The 17540-nt window shown below is 37.8% G+C and overlaps 1 protein-coding gene across 19 annotated transcripts in view; it reads right to left on the bottom strand.

Annotated features, from left to right (window-relative positions):
• Positions 1-17540, bottom strand: part of PARD3 (par-3 family cell polarity regulator) — a 601769-nt gene that overhangs the window by 220986 nt on the left and 363243 nt on the right. For 10 of the 19 annotated variants that reach the window (XM_061435906.1, XM_061435890.1, XM_061435900.1 and 7 more), the window contains 4 exons: positions 13652-13802; positions 7155-7344; positions 2460-2611; positions 1355-1399 (listed from right to left, as the gene is read on the bottom strand). In XM_061435906.1, the coding sequence (XP_061291890.1) occupies positions 1355-1399; positions 2460-2611; positions 7155-7344; positions 13652-13802 (538 nt within the window). The remainder of the gene's footprint in view (positions 1-1354; positions 1400-2459; positions 2612-7154; positions 7345-13651; positions 13803-17540) is intronic. The other 9 variants (XM_061435898.1, XM_061435902.1, XM_061435903.1 and 6 more) reach the window with 4 other exon arrangements.

Raw genomic sequence — 17540 nt, 5'->3', positions numbered from 1 at the left:
ATCACAATAAATTGTTCTTTTCCTGTTAGTAACAGTGATTTGGTTAAATTAACAATTTTTTTCACTCTACCAATTGGCATATTATATAAAATCATGTTCTTTAACCTGAGCAACTCAATTTGGTTTTTATAAACATTAAATTGGACAAGGGTTACTTCTTGAAAAGCACTGAATACTATTAACTCCAAAAACTAATTACTAATTTACATATGTAAACTATCAAATAATGTTTTTCTTTAGCCCTGCTCCAGAATTCCAATGAATTTTATGTTTGATAAAAGAAATAACTCCTTAATAAGGGCTGAGGCTATTGTTAATTGCCTTGCACTACAGTTAATCCAGTGATTTACTGGATGCAGTTTTTACAATCTATCTTTACAGAATGTGAAAACTCTAGGCATGTCCACAGTTATCTTTACATATGTATATGGGATACACACTTTCTAAGAAGCCTAAAACTAATTACTATTGCAGGTGAAAAAGGTGAATTGAAGCTAATTAGCACTAAGTGGTGTAACTACATCGTACTGGATCTACAATAATTAAAACTCTATTCCAAACCTATAATAATAAATCAAAATGCTGAGCTGTACAAAGCACATGACTTTAATTACACATAAAGATTTTCCTCTGATTACTGTCGTAAGATAACATGTAAGGTAAAATCTATGATGTAAAACCCAGGTCAACATAATCCATTATTTATACAGAAGGATTTAGGTAGCATTTTAGCAGCAAGTCCTAAATAGTTAAAAACAAAAACAAAAAGCTTTTCAAGCACGTTCACAAAGTTAACATACAGATGCAATATATAGCCTAATTCAATGCTATGTTAACAAGGAACTAAAGGCTGCGTTAGAAAAAGAACTAAGGTTTTCTGAGCGACTAATGAGAGCTATATTGAACACTGTCCTTCAGTGAAAATATTTATATATATGCTGTTATCCTCCTAACCAAAATCACCTTTTGACAATCATTTTTTTGGATGTTAAGCTAAGCATCAGATAGATGACTTCAAAACTTAAAGAATCAACCCTAAGAGATCATGCTTTCAGGATTTTGATTTTTTCTTCACTGTGACAAAACATTCCTACACAAATATAATTAAGAGAATCTGGGCTGTGTTAGCATTCCTGAAGTACTAAATTATATTTCCACTTAGTATATACTACATTGATAAATTTCTGCTTGAAGAAAATTTTCCTTTCCTTGTACAATTTGATTTCCTACAATGAAAACATCCATGGCAGCCTGGAATATTTATGTTTACAGCCATATGATTGGCAGCTCCATAATTATGATAAACTCCTTGGACCACAGTTTCTATGGCAACAGTCTAAATGTCCATTCTTACCTGTTTTCTGGTCATCCACTGTATTGAGTTTAGTCTCGTCAGCTACTGTTAAAAGGTAAATGTATAATGGTTAGCCCAGTTAGTCCCACAGCCCAACATGCTTCAACCATTCCCAGATCTTTCCAGTTAGGTGATAATTCTTAAATAATATTTCATGCAAATAATATGAAACATCAAGCAAACATAATCAAAAAAGGGGGAAAAGCCGTGTCTCCATGCAATGCCAGTCATCTCATTTCATGACACGTGTGTTACTGATATGTTAGCATATCATCATTAGCCAGGCAAGTCATCGCCCAATTTCCGTTTATGCATGGGATAAATTAATGCTTTTAGTCTCAAAGTAAAAACAGCCACCAGACAACAGCGTAAATACGTTACAGTTGATTAAGAAAGGGTTTTCTAATCATTCAATCAGTGCATGGATATAATTAATTAATTAATTACTTTTTTTTGTTTGTTTTGGTTTTCTGTGGATTTAGATTTAAAACGAGACACTACCTGATTGGTATGTGATTGAACAACTAGGATTATTTTCCTTCTCTCATTTGCTTCCAAATACTTTCTACAATAAATATGCTCTCAAATTATGATTCCAATTAAAGGCCTTAATTATCAACACAGAAGAGTTTTCATTAAATAAACCTTAAAGGACAGTGATGGAAGGAAAATATCATGAAGTAACCAAACTCTAGACATGGATTGAGATAATGGTTTCTCTCCAAAACTTTTTCTTCTAGTTCAAGAATCCCCACAACCAACCAAATCGTAAGACCAATGAAATTGGTTTTAAACAGCTAACGTGTTAAAACATTTCATTTTTTCAAATAAAGATACATGAACAGAGCATGATATGCACATGTGTTTGTTTCTTTTCTCATCAGAAAACATATATATTAACATATTGCACATGATGTAAACATGCCACTTAGGAGAAATGTAGTTATCTCAAACTTCGAGAAAAACTAATTTTTGCCAAATTGCCTCATTTCACATTTATTTTCTTTATTGCTCACAGTAAACAGACATGTGTTTGGGACCATCAGTTTTCATCCAAAAGCATCTAAACCTTATTTAGATAAAGATTCATGGAGATTGTACTCACTACCTAAATCCATGCTTTTTGATTTTCGCGTTTTAACGAAATCCAATTGACTGGCATCTGAAAATTGCTTTGTGCGTTTTTCTGACATACTCTGACGTCCAAATCCTTCTCGTTGAAAAGCAAGAACTGGATCAACGTCGGGACTCAAAGAGCTGGCGTGAAGAGGAAAGAGAAACAAAAACATTTACTGAAAATAGGAGACATGCCATTCAGCAAAGTTTATCCACACCTGTGTGTGTGTGTGTGTGTGTGTTCCTCAGAAATATTTAAACTAAAGAGTACAAATATAGTCCATCAGAAAAACTGTGGTTGTGTAGGAGACGATAGAAAAACATGACATTAATTTACACTTAGAGCAATTCTTTCTCCATGTGAGAAAGACTGAATATTTGAGGAAAACCTTCATATATTAATACAAATACTGGCAACAAATAAGTGACTACCTGTATTGCAATTGAATAGAAGTTTTAAAAAGGGTTTGTTCTGTGGATTTGCGGTTGGCAAGGGGGAGAAGAGATGGAGGAAGGGTAGACTGGGAGTTTGGGATTAGCAGACGCAAAATATTATTTATAGAGAGGGGAAACCACCAGGTCCGACTCTAGAGCACAGTTTGGCATGCTGTTTTATGAGGATGTAGTCTCACTGCAACACTTAAGCAACAGAGAAGAAATCAACTCAACAAATCATAATTAGAACCTATTCAGATGGAGACATTGTGCTGGATACCAAAGTCAAGGTAATAAATAAGAAAAGATCTCTATTCCCTAAGAAAAATACCAAAGCAGAAGCAAGAAGCAGGCACTGGGGATGGGTAGGAGAGTGAACTGCAGTTCAGGATTAAGGCTGGATGGCACTGGATTCATGTGACACCAACAGAGTAGCTCCAGCAGAGAAGATGAAGCACAGGGCAGATCAGTGGTGACAGGATACAGTATCAGGTGTCTTTGTGATGTGAGTGGCAGGGGAACCGGTCCTCCTTGTAGAACCCTGGGAACAGTTTCAGAAGCACCACCAGGGGTTGTGAGCCAAGCTGCCAGAATGAACTGGTTTTTGTCTATGCTGAGCACACTGAATAAATAGAGAGCTCTCCCATCTGAGGGTGGAGCACCTTGCATATGTGGTCAGGTAGGAGAAGTCCCTCCACAGCTCACTGGGCACCATAGAATGTGGTGGCCCTCCACCATGTCACCTTCCACTATACAAGCCCTCCTTATGCCTCCGTGGAAACCAGCTTCTCTAATCCCATATTGGCCCTATGAGAAAGACCAGGCATATTAATAAAAAGGTACTGATTTGGTTTGGATACACAGCAGAAATTTAGCTGCAATTCATGGTGCATGAAATGACCTAAACCAAAAATTATGACAAGAAAGACATCAAGGTAGTGATTCCCATCGGATGACGTGGCTTGAATGCTTTGGGTCCCTATGTCTTCATTGGCTCCAGGAAGAGAAAAATGGCCCCACTCACCAGTAAGGGCCAATCAGGGCCACTAAGATAATTCAAGCACCCAAGGGGAAAGCCCTCTGTCAACTGCAAACAGCTATACAAGATGAGTTATTATCACCCAAACAATACTTGCTAACTCAAATTATCGATGTAATGCAAATTATGATAACAGAAATAGGGTCTTTAAAAACCAACCCAAGCCTTAAAAAGGAACTGAAAAATCCTTCTTCATCTTTTCCACCACATAGAGAACAGGGTCCAAGGAGGAGGCAAGACAGGTGCCTGAACTCAGGATATAAGGCAGATCTAATCTCAGGGTCCAGCAAGTTCAGGGGCCACATCTGAGTGAGACCTTACATCAAATACTACCCTGGGCACCTAGCTTGCCCACCCTTCTTCTAACCCAGAGACCGAGCAAAAAGCATCCCACAGTGACTAGGCGTTCAGTCCAAAGCAAAAACAACTTCTGTTATATTCTAATTCATGTTATTTTTTTGCATCCTACAGAAAATCTTTTCATTTTTAATGTGTCATATTTCTCCTATAAAACTTTGAGTAAATATGATGTTCCAGGAAGAAGCAGGGTCATGTTCATCTTGAAGCCTCAGATGCCCCTTCACATCCTACTCTGCTTGGACATATGTGTGTGTATATATATACACATACGTATGCACAGCTCTAGCATATATTATTTATATAAATATATGTGTGTGTGTATTATGCTTAGCTTACCATACTATGCTTATAATTTTCAGGGTACATACACGCCAATTCGGAAACACAGCCCTAGAAGTGAAAATTTAAAACCCATATCATTAAAACTATGATCTAATTTTGCAACAGCAAAGAAAGAGTAATTCCTTTAAATACTGGAAGTTGGTCTCTCTAACCATTTTGCATGTACTCATTAACCCTTTTCCATATCATGTGAAATACACTAAACCTGAACTCCAAGTAGGCATCAAATTTGCAGACAAAGCAAATCTGCAATATATTTTTAATAGAAATTATTGGTTAATGGTTTTTCAAAGGTGTGCAAATTATTGTTACTGAAAACTACATATTGCTGTATTTTTTAAACTAATTTTCTGTCCTCTGAAATTACATTGTTACTAATATTAGAATATGCTGTTTTTGCCTTTTTCACCTTACAAACATTGTCTGTTACGTTTCCTAAATCAATTCATGGATTGAATAAAAGGATATTCTGTCAGTGAAGAAATGCAAAGTTTAGCCATTTGACATATTTAACCTTCCACAATTGTGCAGCGAACTGTAAACATACACAATTGAATATGTCAAATGAGTCTGTGAGTTAATAAGCATCTTAAAATAACTAAATATTCTTAAACCATAACATAATTAATTCTGCCCTATCAATATACCTAGTAAACTAATTTCAGACTCAGGAAACAATACACTAGCATACTTCGCAACTTTGTCTGCAGGACTGACAACTGATTCTTTAAAGAATGTAACCATATCCTGGTCGCCCCCCCAGCATTATTAAAATTCCAGTTATTAATCCTGCCTTATTGCCCTTTTGTTTTCATAACATTTTCATCAAGGATTAGGGAGATACTGTCAGGCTGGAAAAGCTTACATTTTCTGCTGTGATTCAGAACAGCTGCCATTCTTGTTTGGATAACCCTTCATTCATATTCTTTTCCAACTCCTGCACATTCCCCACAGCAAAATCATACAAGTCCTCACCATTTTATGAATCCCCTTAGGGATATTAATGCCACACTCCGGCCCTGTTCGTTATTCATTTATTTTCACCAGTACAGAGCTTCTTAAGGCCCCAAACAGATCTATTCCTATGGCTGCCTTCATAATTCCTCATCACAGTGTCAACTTAAAGGCTTTTGTACCTATGATGAATATTACAAATATTTAATCCTTACTTTGTCATCACTTTCACATTCAGAAAAAGACATAAAATGCAGCAATAAATGTGACAGCATCTGAGGATTTCAAGTGGTGGGTTTCTCCTTTATATGGCAGTTCTTTCTCTATGCTGAACCAAAAAACTCATTCAAAGATAAGCTATTATCACGTGGACTTGAGTGTAGCTCAAAGCCACAACAATGAAATATCATTTTGCTGACAGATTCATAAAAGACCCCAGAGAAAGGGCAGTAAGAAAATTTGGCTATAATGCTTCACATGGTTTGTGTTAATTGTCACTAAAGCCTTCCATGGTCATCCCTAGGAGGGATGGTCCTTTTGCTTATTGATGTATATAATTACTAGGCATGTAATTGATGTATATAATTACTAGGCACATCCTCATTTCTGTGCTGCCCACTGACTCAATAATATCAAATACTTTTGTCTATTTTAAGGGATAGAGGAGAAAAAATAGGATTCGACTGCCTCAGAAGTCATGATGTTAGACAAGTATAGGGATTTCCCTGGTGGTCCAGTGGATACAGGAGGCGCAGGTTTGATCCTTGGCTGAGGAACTAAGATCCCACACGCAGCATCATGAAGCCAAAATAATAATAATAATAATGATAGAAGTAAGTACAAAGACTAGAACAGTCACAGCACTCTAAAAAGAAAACCTGTAAAAGCCTCTTCTCTACTCCCAAAACATAACAACTATTCATCTGGCCAAAGTCATCTAACTGTTACAAATTCTCAGTCACCATTAGGGATTTGCTTAGAATTTATTTCTCGAATAGAAAAACAATTCATCAAATTAACACAGATCTAAAATAATTAAAGGGCTTCCCAGGAGGCGCTAGTGGTATAGAACGTGACTACCAATGCAGGAGACATAAGAGATACAGCTTCAGTCCCTGCATTGAGAAGATCCCCTGGAGGAGGGCATGGCAACCCACTCCTGTATTCTTGCCTGGAGAACCCCACAGATGGAGGAGCCTGGCGGCCTATGGTTCATTGGGTTGCGCAGAGTCGGACACAACTGAAACAACTTGGTACAAAGTAATTAAAAGTGAAACTTAACAAATGTGTGGGGTTTCGGAGTTAGTGAGAGTTTTCTTGTTGGTTTTGTTCAATTCCTAACCATAGACCTGGAAAGGCTACCACAATTGGGCAGGTTTATGAGGTTGAGGGAAATCTTTTGTTCAGAGTGATAATTATGAGCATTAAAATCATGAAAACAGAACTTAGCTATAAAAGACACCCATTTCACTGAGCTCAATGACAGAATATTTAAACATAAAATCAAGTGTGACTGCAATTACCCAGTGTTTTCCAGCCCTGGAGTGCTCTTACCAGTCTGCAGAGTCGCTGATGCCAACCTTGGCCCATGTGCCAGTGTCTGTCGTCACAAATCCTACATCATCATGGGAGCTGGAAGATGACTGGTCAGAGAGATGTGGCGGAAGCACTGGCAACCTGTCATCCTCAATAATGACAGTGTCATCCTGGGGCATATTCACCGTGGGGGACAGCTGGTATTTACCTGTCCAATGGAAAAACAAAAGAGACATTCTAGACATCCATCTAAGGGTGAGATGCATTAATGTTAATACTTTGCTACATCAGAAAAAGTCTGAATTTCCAAAATGTCTCAACCTGGTAGAACAAAACAGAATTAAGAAAATTTATTTTTCATAAATGAATGTCCATTGGAGACCTCCAGTCTATTCCTTCTTCTGATGCTATGCAGCTCTGGGTGTGGTATTCCATGTCTCTGGTTTTATGCTTCCTAAGGCCAGAGTTGATCTCTAGAAAGACTTCTAACATGAAAATGCCACATGGATTCTAAGTCGTTAAAGTTGTTTGAAAATTTTTACCAGGAAATTTGGAGGGAAGCCCTGCAGACTTACATCAATCATTTACTGGGCACCTACCACCTAGAAGATCTGTAAGAAAGACAATCTCTGTTTCTCAATGGCTCACAGCCTGAAGAAGGAGACAGACCAGATACAGTGTTAATTGACTGGTGCTGTGACTGATGTCCCACAAGTGCCCTGGCATTCACTAGTGCTGGTAGCTGAAGGCAGAGGATGCTGGAAATCATAGCAAAGTCAACACCTGAGAGGGGTTTTGAATGATGACTGTGATTTATTCTGCTAGAAGAAATGATGACATTCATTACAGACATCAGGAATAGCATCTTTAAATGCACGAGGGAGAAAAGCCCACAGTGCACGCAGGTGACACTTCAGAGACAGCAGGAGTGATCTTAAAAGACTAGGATCTCATTGCCGTGAGGTCTTTCAGGCCAAGACACAGGAGCTTGTGAATTCTGATTTATTCAATTAGGATATGGTGTTCTTGGTAAGAAAAGACCCAGAACTGTCCACATTGATCAGTTTCTTTCAGGAAAATCTGCTCAAGTTCACGGATCCGCATGAGAGGTGTTTATCTTTCTTAGGATAAAATTATAATTCAAGGGCCTGAATCCTTATAGATAAAGCTGGGGTCCAAATGCTGCCATCTTCCTGCCCCAAGACACCTACAGCTCTTCTGGCTTCCTCCCCAAACCTTGTGCTGTATTTCCTCTGAGCAAAACTCATGGGCGAGGCTTCAGTTCACATGAATATCTTGAGAAAGGCTGTCCTCAGAGATACATTCATCACAGTGTGATGCGGTCACGCTGGTCTGGCTCTTCCAACAGAGCAAGGAAAATGGACACACTGCCTCTCACCTTACAGGAGGATGGAAACACGCTCATTGCAAGTCCAACATCCACATCTGTGAAATCAGCTCTCCTGGTTCCTATGCAAATAAACAGGACTGCTGCCCTCTCCAAATCCTATCACTGTTCTAAAAGGGTGTCCTTGTCCTCTATGATAAATTACTTTTAAAAACAGCACAACTGCAATGTGACCACAGTTCATGACACTTTAATATCTGTCTTAAGATCTCATTTTTAAACATTCATAAGAGTGTATACATAATAATTTTTGTTTTAACACCATTTTGGAAATTAGAGAATGGCATACATATAGACTTGAAGGATTTTAAATATATATTATTGTTCTAGACATTTAAACAAAGGAGAAACACGAAGTTGATAGAGAGTTTTTCAGAACAACCCAAAGCACAATTGCTAGAAATTTCCAATGAATTCATTACTTAGCACCAACTACTCTATTACAGAAATACTATATGTTCACTGAAATCTCTCCTCAGCAAATTATCAAGAAAAATACCTGATTCTGATTTGAAATACATCCATTTTGACAAACTGTAAAAACTAGCAACTTTTTATGAATGTTCATAATAAAAATGGAAGTCAAATTTAATACTTCACTGTTTCCTTTTCCTGAATTCAAATGACTCATTTATGCCCACTCCAGTTTTAGGACATTAGTACAGAAAGACAGAAATCTATTCAATAAAATATCATTCATAAATAAGGTTGGACATGGCAGCACTATTACCCAAAGAAATATTTCCTACTCAAGACATACTTCCCCTCCAAAATACATGTAGACAATGAAAAAACACAAGTTATCCCTAATAGCACACCACTGACATGTCACAGCATTAAATGTCATGTCCTCACACAGGCAAAATTTATTGGAAGAAACTATTATGGTGTAATAATAGCAAACTAATTTCTAAACATAAAAATGAGAACTTGTATGCAATATATTCTGAGAGGCAATCTAGCAAGCAATATGAAATACAGAATGGTTCTGCATGTGACAGTCCTTTTCCATGTTGTTTTGAGTAGAAATATTGTTCCTTAAGTGATCCAAAATTTTATACTTCAATAAACAGGACAAAATGTCCCTATTAACAGCAAAACAAGGACTCAGCTTTTTTTCTCTCACCCGCGATTCTGGAGGCTAATATTTCAAGTCTTGAAAATACATATTTTTCCATCAATTTTCCACTTTGCAGCAATAACAAACTTGTCAGGAATATTGTTTTGGGATCCAACTTCAGGAACATATTGGGGGTAATAAATAAGTTGTCAAACTACATATTCTACCAAACTCCACCTAGTCTGCAGGTACGTGGCACATCCTGAATGTGAACCCTTCAAGGGCTGACTTCAGAAGCCTTTGATCTGGTTTTCAGTGAATGAACTTTCCTCTTTCCACAACTAGTTAAAAAACAAGCTAAGATTTAAACTGTAGCAGAGTGAAACAATGCGATACAGGATGACTTTACCAAACATTTATTCATCGGTACATTTACATAGAAGGCAGCACCATGCATGACACTAGAAACCAATGAAAACTTTGCCAGTGATTTGACTCACAATAAAAAACATTAATGTTCCATTTCTCTATGTTTAATTTCTAACAAGTTCAAACTACTCTGAACAAAATTATTTTTTAAACTCACCACAAGTATATGAATATAAAAACGACTGAATTACATTTGAAAATGGAGTCAACAGATTTCAGTTGTGCTTTAAACAGAAAAATTCTTCAGATAAAAAATGTTGGAAAACATGTTAAGGCTCCATGCTCCCAAAGGTCAGCTTGTGATGGTGTCCTATGAAGTGCACATGTTGGTGAATTAGCTGCACCTCTTACTGCTATTGTTAGTAGTAGTAGTAGTAGTAGTAGTAGCTAAGACAGTTGAGGATCTGTAAAATACTTTCAAGGCTTTTAAAAGGAAGAAATCCTACGTAGACTCCATACAGATTTCTCTTTGATGAGTGTCCAAGATCACTCCTTGAAAATCCATGGGAGTGGAGAGTCAGCCAATACAGAAGATACCTGGAGGACTCTTGCCTTTGTTTGCAAGTCTGGCTGACCTCACCAAAAGCTAAGGAGATGAATCAGGTTTCAGTAACATGGGATTCATGACTCAGAAAAATATACATCATAATTTTGGTTCAGAAACACGGAATTCTGGGGCTTCAGACCTGTCACTTAATTTCTTTAGTCCAAAAGTCCCCTGCACAGATGTTAAGCAGGCGGGGGCAAATGGTTTGTAAGGTGGTTTCCTCTGAAACAACTTCTTTGATTTAAATCACAGTGTTGGCCAGAACGGAAGATTCTGCAGACTGTGTAATGCCAGTTGCTTGAAAATGTGGATACTTAAAAATGGATGTTAATAAAGGTTAAATGTCACTAACACTTACTGTGTGATCCCACTAATCCCCAGAGAGGGCTATTTTTAGAAAGAGGAAATAGCCAAGAACAAAATAAAACTAAAATCATCATGGGATCTTGGGGCTTAGCTCTTTTATTTAAGTGCGAAAGTGTGGCTGGTGACATCTGACATGTTCCCAACTAGAATCTCTCCTTTTTTTGGTCTATTTTTTGGAAGCTTCTCTCCTGAGTTATGTTCCCATAGAAATGAGTCAGCTTCAAAGCTCCTTTTGGACCTAGAGTTGCACAGGAGGAATATTCTATGTGAAAATTTACCCTGTCCACATGAAATTAATCATTTCTTAATGTAGTCATCTGGAATTTCAACACAAAGTTCTATCTGAATCATAGCAGATCATGAAGCAGATACCACCACCTCCACTGGTGTCCAAACAGGGGTTAAACGGATAGAAGACAACCACTACCCAAACAAGATCTGTCTGAGAAATTTTCATGCACCCAGATACGGCGCCCATTAGTAAATGAGGGTGCTATCGAGTTTAGCTTAACTGAAATTCAGTGCTTTAATTTCTTATATTTGGTACCTTGCTTTGGTATCTTTTTGTAAGACACTATTTTTTGCAAGATTTCTAACTCTAAGTGGGAAGTGACATTATGAATACTGTTTGTTTCTTAGGGTCAATGATGCTGAAATAGGGACTGACAAGACTAAAGAATTCTCAAATTTTTAAAACTCAAGATAAAAACTCAAATTCAGCACATACATTTCTCAGAGTAAAATACATGAGACTCCTAGTTTCTAGCACAACTTGTAAAAAAATGTCTTAAAATATCCAAATCATACAATATCAGTTTGGCCTTCCAGAGAAGGAGTCTGTCACCCCCAGCCCAGAACAGAACCCACAATACATTACAAAGCACAGAGCTGAAAGGGAAGTTACTACCCAGCAGAAGCATCTGGAATTTTAAAGTCCATTACATCTCCAGCAGAGGGAAAGGAAAACAATGCCAACTCTAAAGCAAACTTAGGGCTAATGAGGTCATTACTAACAAAAGCAGGGCACAAGACCAAAGAAAAAGAAGGAATCCTCAACCCATATATACAGCATTTCCAAAGGTCACTAGGTGAATTGGGGGCTTTTGGTTTGTTTTTTAGTTTTAGTTTTTCGCCTTCCTCTGAAGCATCAGGGATTGGAGGCAGGATGCAGGTTACAGGAACTGGTGGACCAATGGTCTGATTCAGTATGGCAAGTCCTATGTTCCTATAATAAAGGGGAAATTACAGCAAATCACTTTGTATGCATACAGATCCAGGGACACATATACTCTCTTTCTCTCTTAAGAGGTCTGAATTTTCAACAATAAAAAAAGCGTTTAATGAAGATCAACTGACACACCAAAACTGGAAAAGTAGGGAAAACCTCACAGCAGTGAGGAGAGTGATTATTAATAAATGAAGGTTAATCTAACACACCATGTGCAATGCCTGTCGTCTGACAGGTATGCAATACCTTCAGCATTCTTCCCCTGCTCACACCACACCAAGAAGATCAAACAAAAATGTTGACAAAATTAAACCAGAGCGCTGGCATGTCTTTATTCTACGTGTAATAAAATAAGAAATGGGGAATTTAGCAGTATGTCCAAATAAGAAAGCTAGAAGGATTAGAGGAAGAACAACAGAAAATTCTACTAGTCATGTTCATATATTTTTCCGATCATGCCTGGTAGAAAGTTCTTTGAAGGCAGACTGTTTCTCTCTCCTCTTTGCATCTACAGCAAAAGTAAATACAGTGTCTTGCCAACAGCAGGCTTTCCATAAACATACACTGATGAAGAAAACAAATTCCTGTCCCAATGAAGCTTCCTAATGGAGACATGGATTGTATTCAATCTCCAGTAAATGTGCTGAGAATGGAGTTAAATTTAGGCTTGTACTTCATATTAGAGGCTTGCAAAACACACCAGCAATCAAAGCATTTTAGGTCACGTGCTATTTTAATCAAAACAGCTTCTTACATTTTAAATTTGACAACTCTCACAAGCTAATCCCAAGATGAGCAACTCAGTAAATCCAACCACTCTGGTGGCAGAGCAAGTCTTTATTAACCGGATCTGTTAGCAGAGAGCTGAACGGCTGCAGAGCAAGTGCTAATAACCTCATTACCCACTGGGGGCCACACAGACAGAATGGTGCTGAATGCAAACAAAGGACGCAAAACACTGGTTTCAGGATTTTCAAATGAAGCCTTTGAAAAAGTCGAGATGCAGTTACAACAGGGTAACACTTTAGTCCATAACAACCACAAAATGTGAATATTTCGTATACACATATCTATGTATTTTTTCCTCTCCCTGTAAAGGGTGCTATTATAAAAATATGACTTTGAAATCTTGCCATAAACCTCTAAATTTTGATTAAAAAAAAAAAAAACCCAAAACACAGCTTCATTTAACATCTCAGACACACTAAGAATATCTTGATCACTGGAAAGCACTTCTGTGTGATCCCCTTCTTTTTCTCCTTTCCCACGTGTTATAGGATCTAAACCTCACTTAACAAAATCAATGTATCGATTGCCTCTCTTGGCATTAACACTTCCTGAATAATTATAACGAAGCTGCTCCTTTTCCTCTTGAAAACATGGGACTCCTTTACATTAATATTACATTAATAACCTCTCTGTGAACCAGTAAAAGCATAAACATAAGATGGGACCAACAGGGTTGTACCTGACTCACCCATTATCCTACTGAGCGCAGCGTTTCTTGTGGGTGATTCATCAAGACCCTCGAGCCCGCTGTAGAGGGAGTGGGAAATCCTTCGCTCTCTATCATCTAACACTGTTTCAATGGGCAGCTCGGGTCCAGAGGGGCTCCCAGGTGACTTCAGCTGCAGAGAAAGATGGAGAAAGGCAAGATCAGAAGTGGAGGCCCAGGAGCAGCATGGGGGAATTATAACAACTTGCCCAAGGCCTGCATCCAACTGAGTACCAAATGAACTAGAACTTTTCACCCTGTACCAAAATAATTTGTGATGACAGCTCTGCCTAATGACCAACTTTCTGTGCCACTTTACACTGTGCCTCCCATGAAGTTCTGTCAGATTTCAAGCACTGGAGGAAAAATATGTATATTAAGGGCTTTTTTCCAAACTTATCTTGTTGCTTATTTTTTCAGTTTGATGGTTAAGTATCTGTTGAAGTCAATTTAAGTTATGGTTTAATTCAGAACTTTTTATGACATGCTGCTCTGTGCAACACATGCTTTATCATTACCAAAATGGAAGCTGAAATTTAACTCTGCTTTTTACGTTTAGAGTGTGTAAATACAGCTAACCATTAGCACACCATGGTGTGTGTGCAGGGGAGAATGACCACCTACACTCTAAGACCTAAAGGCCACTTGTTAGCTCAGGTGTCTTCAACAACACCCTGAGCCTCCGTTTTTTTCTGCTGAAATTAGAAACAAATTCTATTCTCTCATTGTAATCCTAAGTATGAGAGAAAATAAACCATATAGGATAGGGACCTTCCTGGTGGCCCAGTGGTTAAGATTTTGCCTTCCAATGCAGGAGGTGTGGGTTCAATCCCTGGTTGGGGAACTAAGATCCCACGTGCCTCATGGCCAAAAAAGCCAAAACATAAAACAGAAGTAATACTGTCACAAATTCAATAAAGACTTAAAAACCAAAAAAAAAAAAAAGAAACAAACTATATAGGATATTGACAATACAGAAGTAAAGATTAAGTATTCTAAAGAAGCAGGCAAAGATGCCTATTTCACAAACATACAATCTGCTAGATAAGTGGAGAATATAGGTTGATTCCCATCACTGAGAATTAAAACAGTGAGTGGCATAACAGTTGTGCCTTATAAGTTATGAATTTCATAAAAATAATAGGAAAGAGAAATCTATGCTAGTAAGGCCACGAAACAATAGGGAACAGAACATATAAATACAAATCCTCCCAATGGGGGCTCCAAGGTTAACCACACCTGATGCTTTGGCAAAGGCCTACAGCCAGAGGCAGGGAGGACTTAGGTAGTGGGGGCGGCGTGGAGGCAGGGGCTCCAGCACAGCAAAGCGAACAGTGCACGTTCCAAACACAGAGGAAACCACAACCGTGGCTTCTCCATTGGAACAAATTCTTATTTCTGTTAGAAGCTATCATCTGTTTAATATAAATGAGATATTTAATGAAGTTCCGAATTGTAGACTTATCTCGCCCAGTTTGATAAGCACTGGGGAGATTTAATGCATTGAAGGGTCAACACAATTACAACTGGAGGCACGTCAAACTGCAGGAGAATAATAAACGTGCAGTGCTGGTGAATTAGACTCAATAAGGTTTAAATTGTGAAATGAGGATTTGTTTTATTAGTTTTTTTTTTTTTAATTGCAGATTACAACGACAGCTTTACTGAAAAGAAAATTAAATACTCAAGGTCTCGGATATAAAAAAATAAAAGAATATTTTCTGAAAGGACATGATGCCATAATTCCAGGGGACTCTGGGGAGGCAAAAACAAAAATAAACACAGCAAATACCTGATATCTTTAAAAATAGACATGCATGAGTACTTTTAATGAGCATAATATTAAAGAGACTCACTATACAAGTCTCAACATGCAAAACCTGCATCCTACACAATAATTTACTTCATCATAAGACAGACAACACATCCTTGAGTTTGCTTAACAAATACATTTAATTGAACTACATAACTGCAATTTTTTAGATGATAAACTCTTTATAAAGCATCTTTATGCGAAACCCCTAAATATCCCAAGAGGCTATTTCAGAATTTTATAAAGTCAAATAAAAATTCCATTTAAAGAATTGTACACGCAGGCTTTCCAGAGAAAAACAATAAGATGCCTGTTCATTAGGAAAGTCATACTTGAGCACTTTCCTGGGAAAGCATCTGCACCTCCCCACCTCCCTAACTGTGTCTAATTTGCATCTCAAAAGACAGATTTAAATGAAGACATCAATGGCCTCCTACATAAATATTTAACAGAAGATACAATGCCTTTTAATTTCTTAAAAAAGAAAAAAAAAACCGATTGGAGTACTGAGTTTTGTTTTAAATCTTTTGATGATCCTTTTTGTTGTTGCAAGCAAAGAGTTTAAGAAAGAAGAGTGTATCACATCGGAGGTGGGAGTGGCCACTCCAAGTAAGGTGGTCCTAGAAGAGTGGGTGGCCTTCCTGCAATATGGTTTGCTCCCAGGCAGACCATATATTCTCCTTATATGAAAACCTTATCAAATTAAGCTTAATTTGAAAAGGACGCCAAAATAAAAGGACTGCAATTTTCACTTTGTCTTTTCAGCTGCAAAAAAAATGTTCTTCCATGCAACAGAATTCAGTCCCAAGTAGGAGCAGAAGTTTGGGACCCCATCAACTCCAGTGCTAGGAAAGTAGGAACGCCTTTTCACCCATTTAAGAGAATTCAGCTCTAGGCTGCAACAAGATAACCTATACTGGAGATCAGCAGGAAGTGATACAGTCTTTTCCCAAAGGAATGTGCAAGTGCACGCCACGGGCCAAGAAATATCCTACACTCTTTGACCAGTCCATTTATTTCATTTTCCAGTTGCTAGCCTCACAAAGTAAGAAGCTAAGTGAATAACAAAGATTCATGCCAATCAATATTTATCAGAACTTCATTTACGAAGGCATAAACATTGGGAATTACTCCATACCTAAAAACGATGGAAATATAGCATTCTCTTAAAAAGATATGTGGCTTTTATAATCAGGAAATAATAAGTGGTATTTAATAACAAAAAGCTGGATACTGTCCAATGAATATGCTTTATATTATACACTTGGCCTACTCTTCCTGGGAAAAGGTGAAAGATTGGTTTCTTTTTAAAAACGAATACAGTATCTATAGGGCTTTGTAAAATCTCATGTTGTTGTAAGTGTGCATTAGCAGATCAAATCATGTCTTTCCCATAAAGAGAATGTATCCCACCATCTCAACTATAAACAGTGAAAAGCTGGCACAGATACTGCCCTAATCCCCTTCAGCAAGCCTAAAACTGGGTCCGAGTTAGTAATTGGCACGATCTCATTATCTGATATTTCAGTCTTTATAAGCTTATTCTATTTTATCCCCAATTCCTGGCACAGAGCAGGCACTGGGTGAATAATTGGATGAATAAATTCATTTCTGAGTGAATGACTCAAGAGTTTCCTTAAAATGGTTTAGGGATATCATACATATAGGCCATGTGGAAGGACACAGCACAACACCGGAAGTAAAACAAAGTTGATTGAGATGAAAAATCACACACTGTAGAAAGTACTGGTTTGGTCAAAAAGTTTGTTCAGGTTTTCCATACCACTTAAAGGAAAAACCCAAACGAACTTCTTGGACAACTCAATGCTAATATCCAAAGGACAAGTTAACACAAAACAATGGATAAAAAGACGGGGTTTAACTTTGGAAAAGAGTGACCAGAGTTTCAGGGCACAGTTCTGGGTTCTGCTTTTATGAAGAACCATTGCTAATGACCTTCACTCCATGTGGTTGAGAGCAAGGACCAGAGTGTAAAGTAAGCCTGGACGCGGCAGACGCAGAACAGATGGCCTACCTGACTCAGGGTTACTGTCCACA

The sequence above is a fragment of the Bos javanicus genome, chromosome 13, assembly GCF_032452875.1.
Source record: "Bos javanicus breed banteng chromosome 13, ARS-OSU_banteng_1.0, whole genome shotgun sequence".
NCBI lineage: Eukaryota > Metazoa > Chordata > Mammalia > Artiodactyla > Bovidae > Bos > Bos javanicus.
Note: the sequence above shows the minus strand (reverse complement) of the source record. Positions and strands in the feature narration are given on the sequence as shown.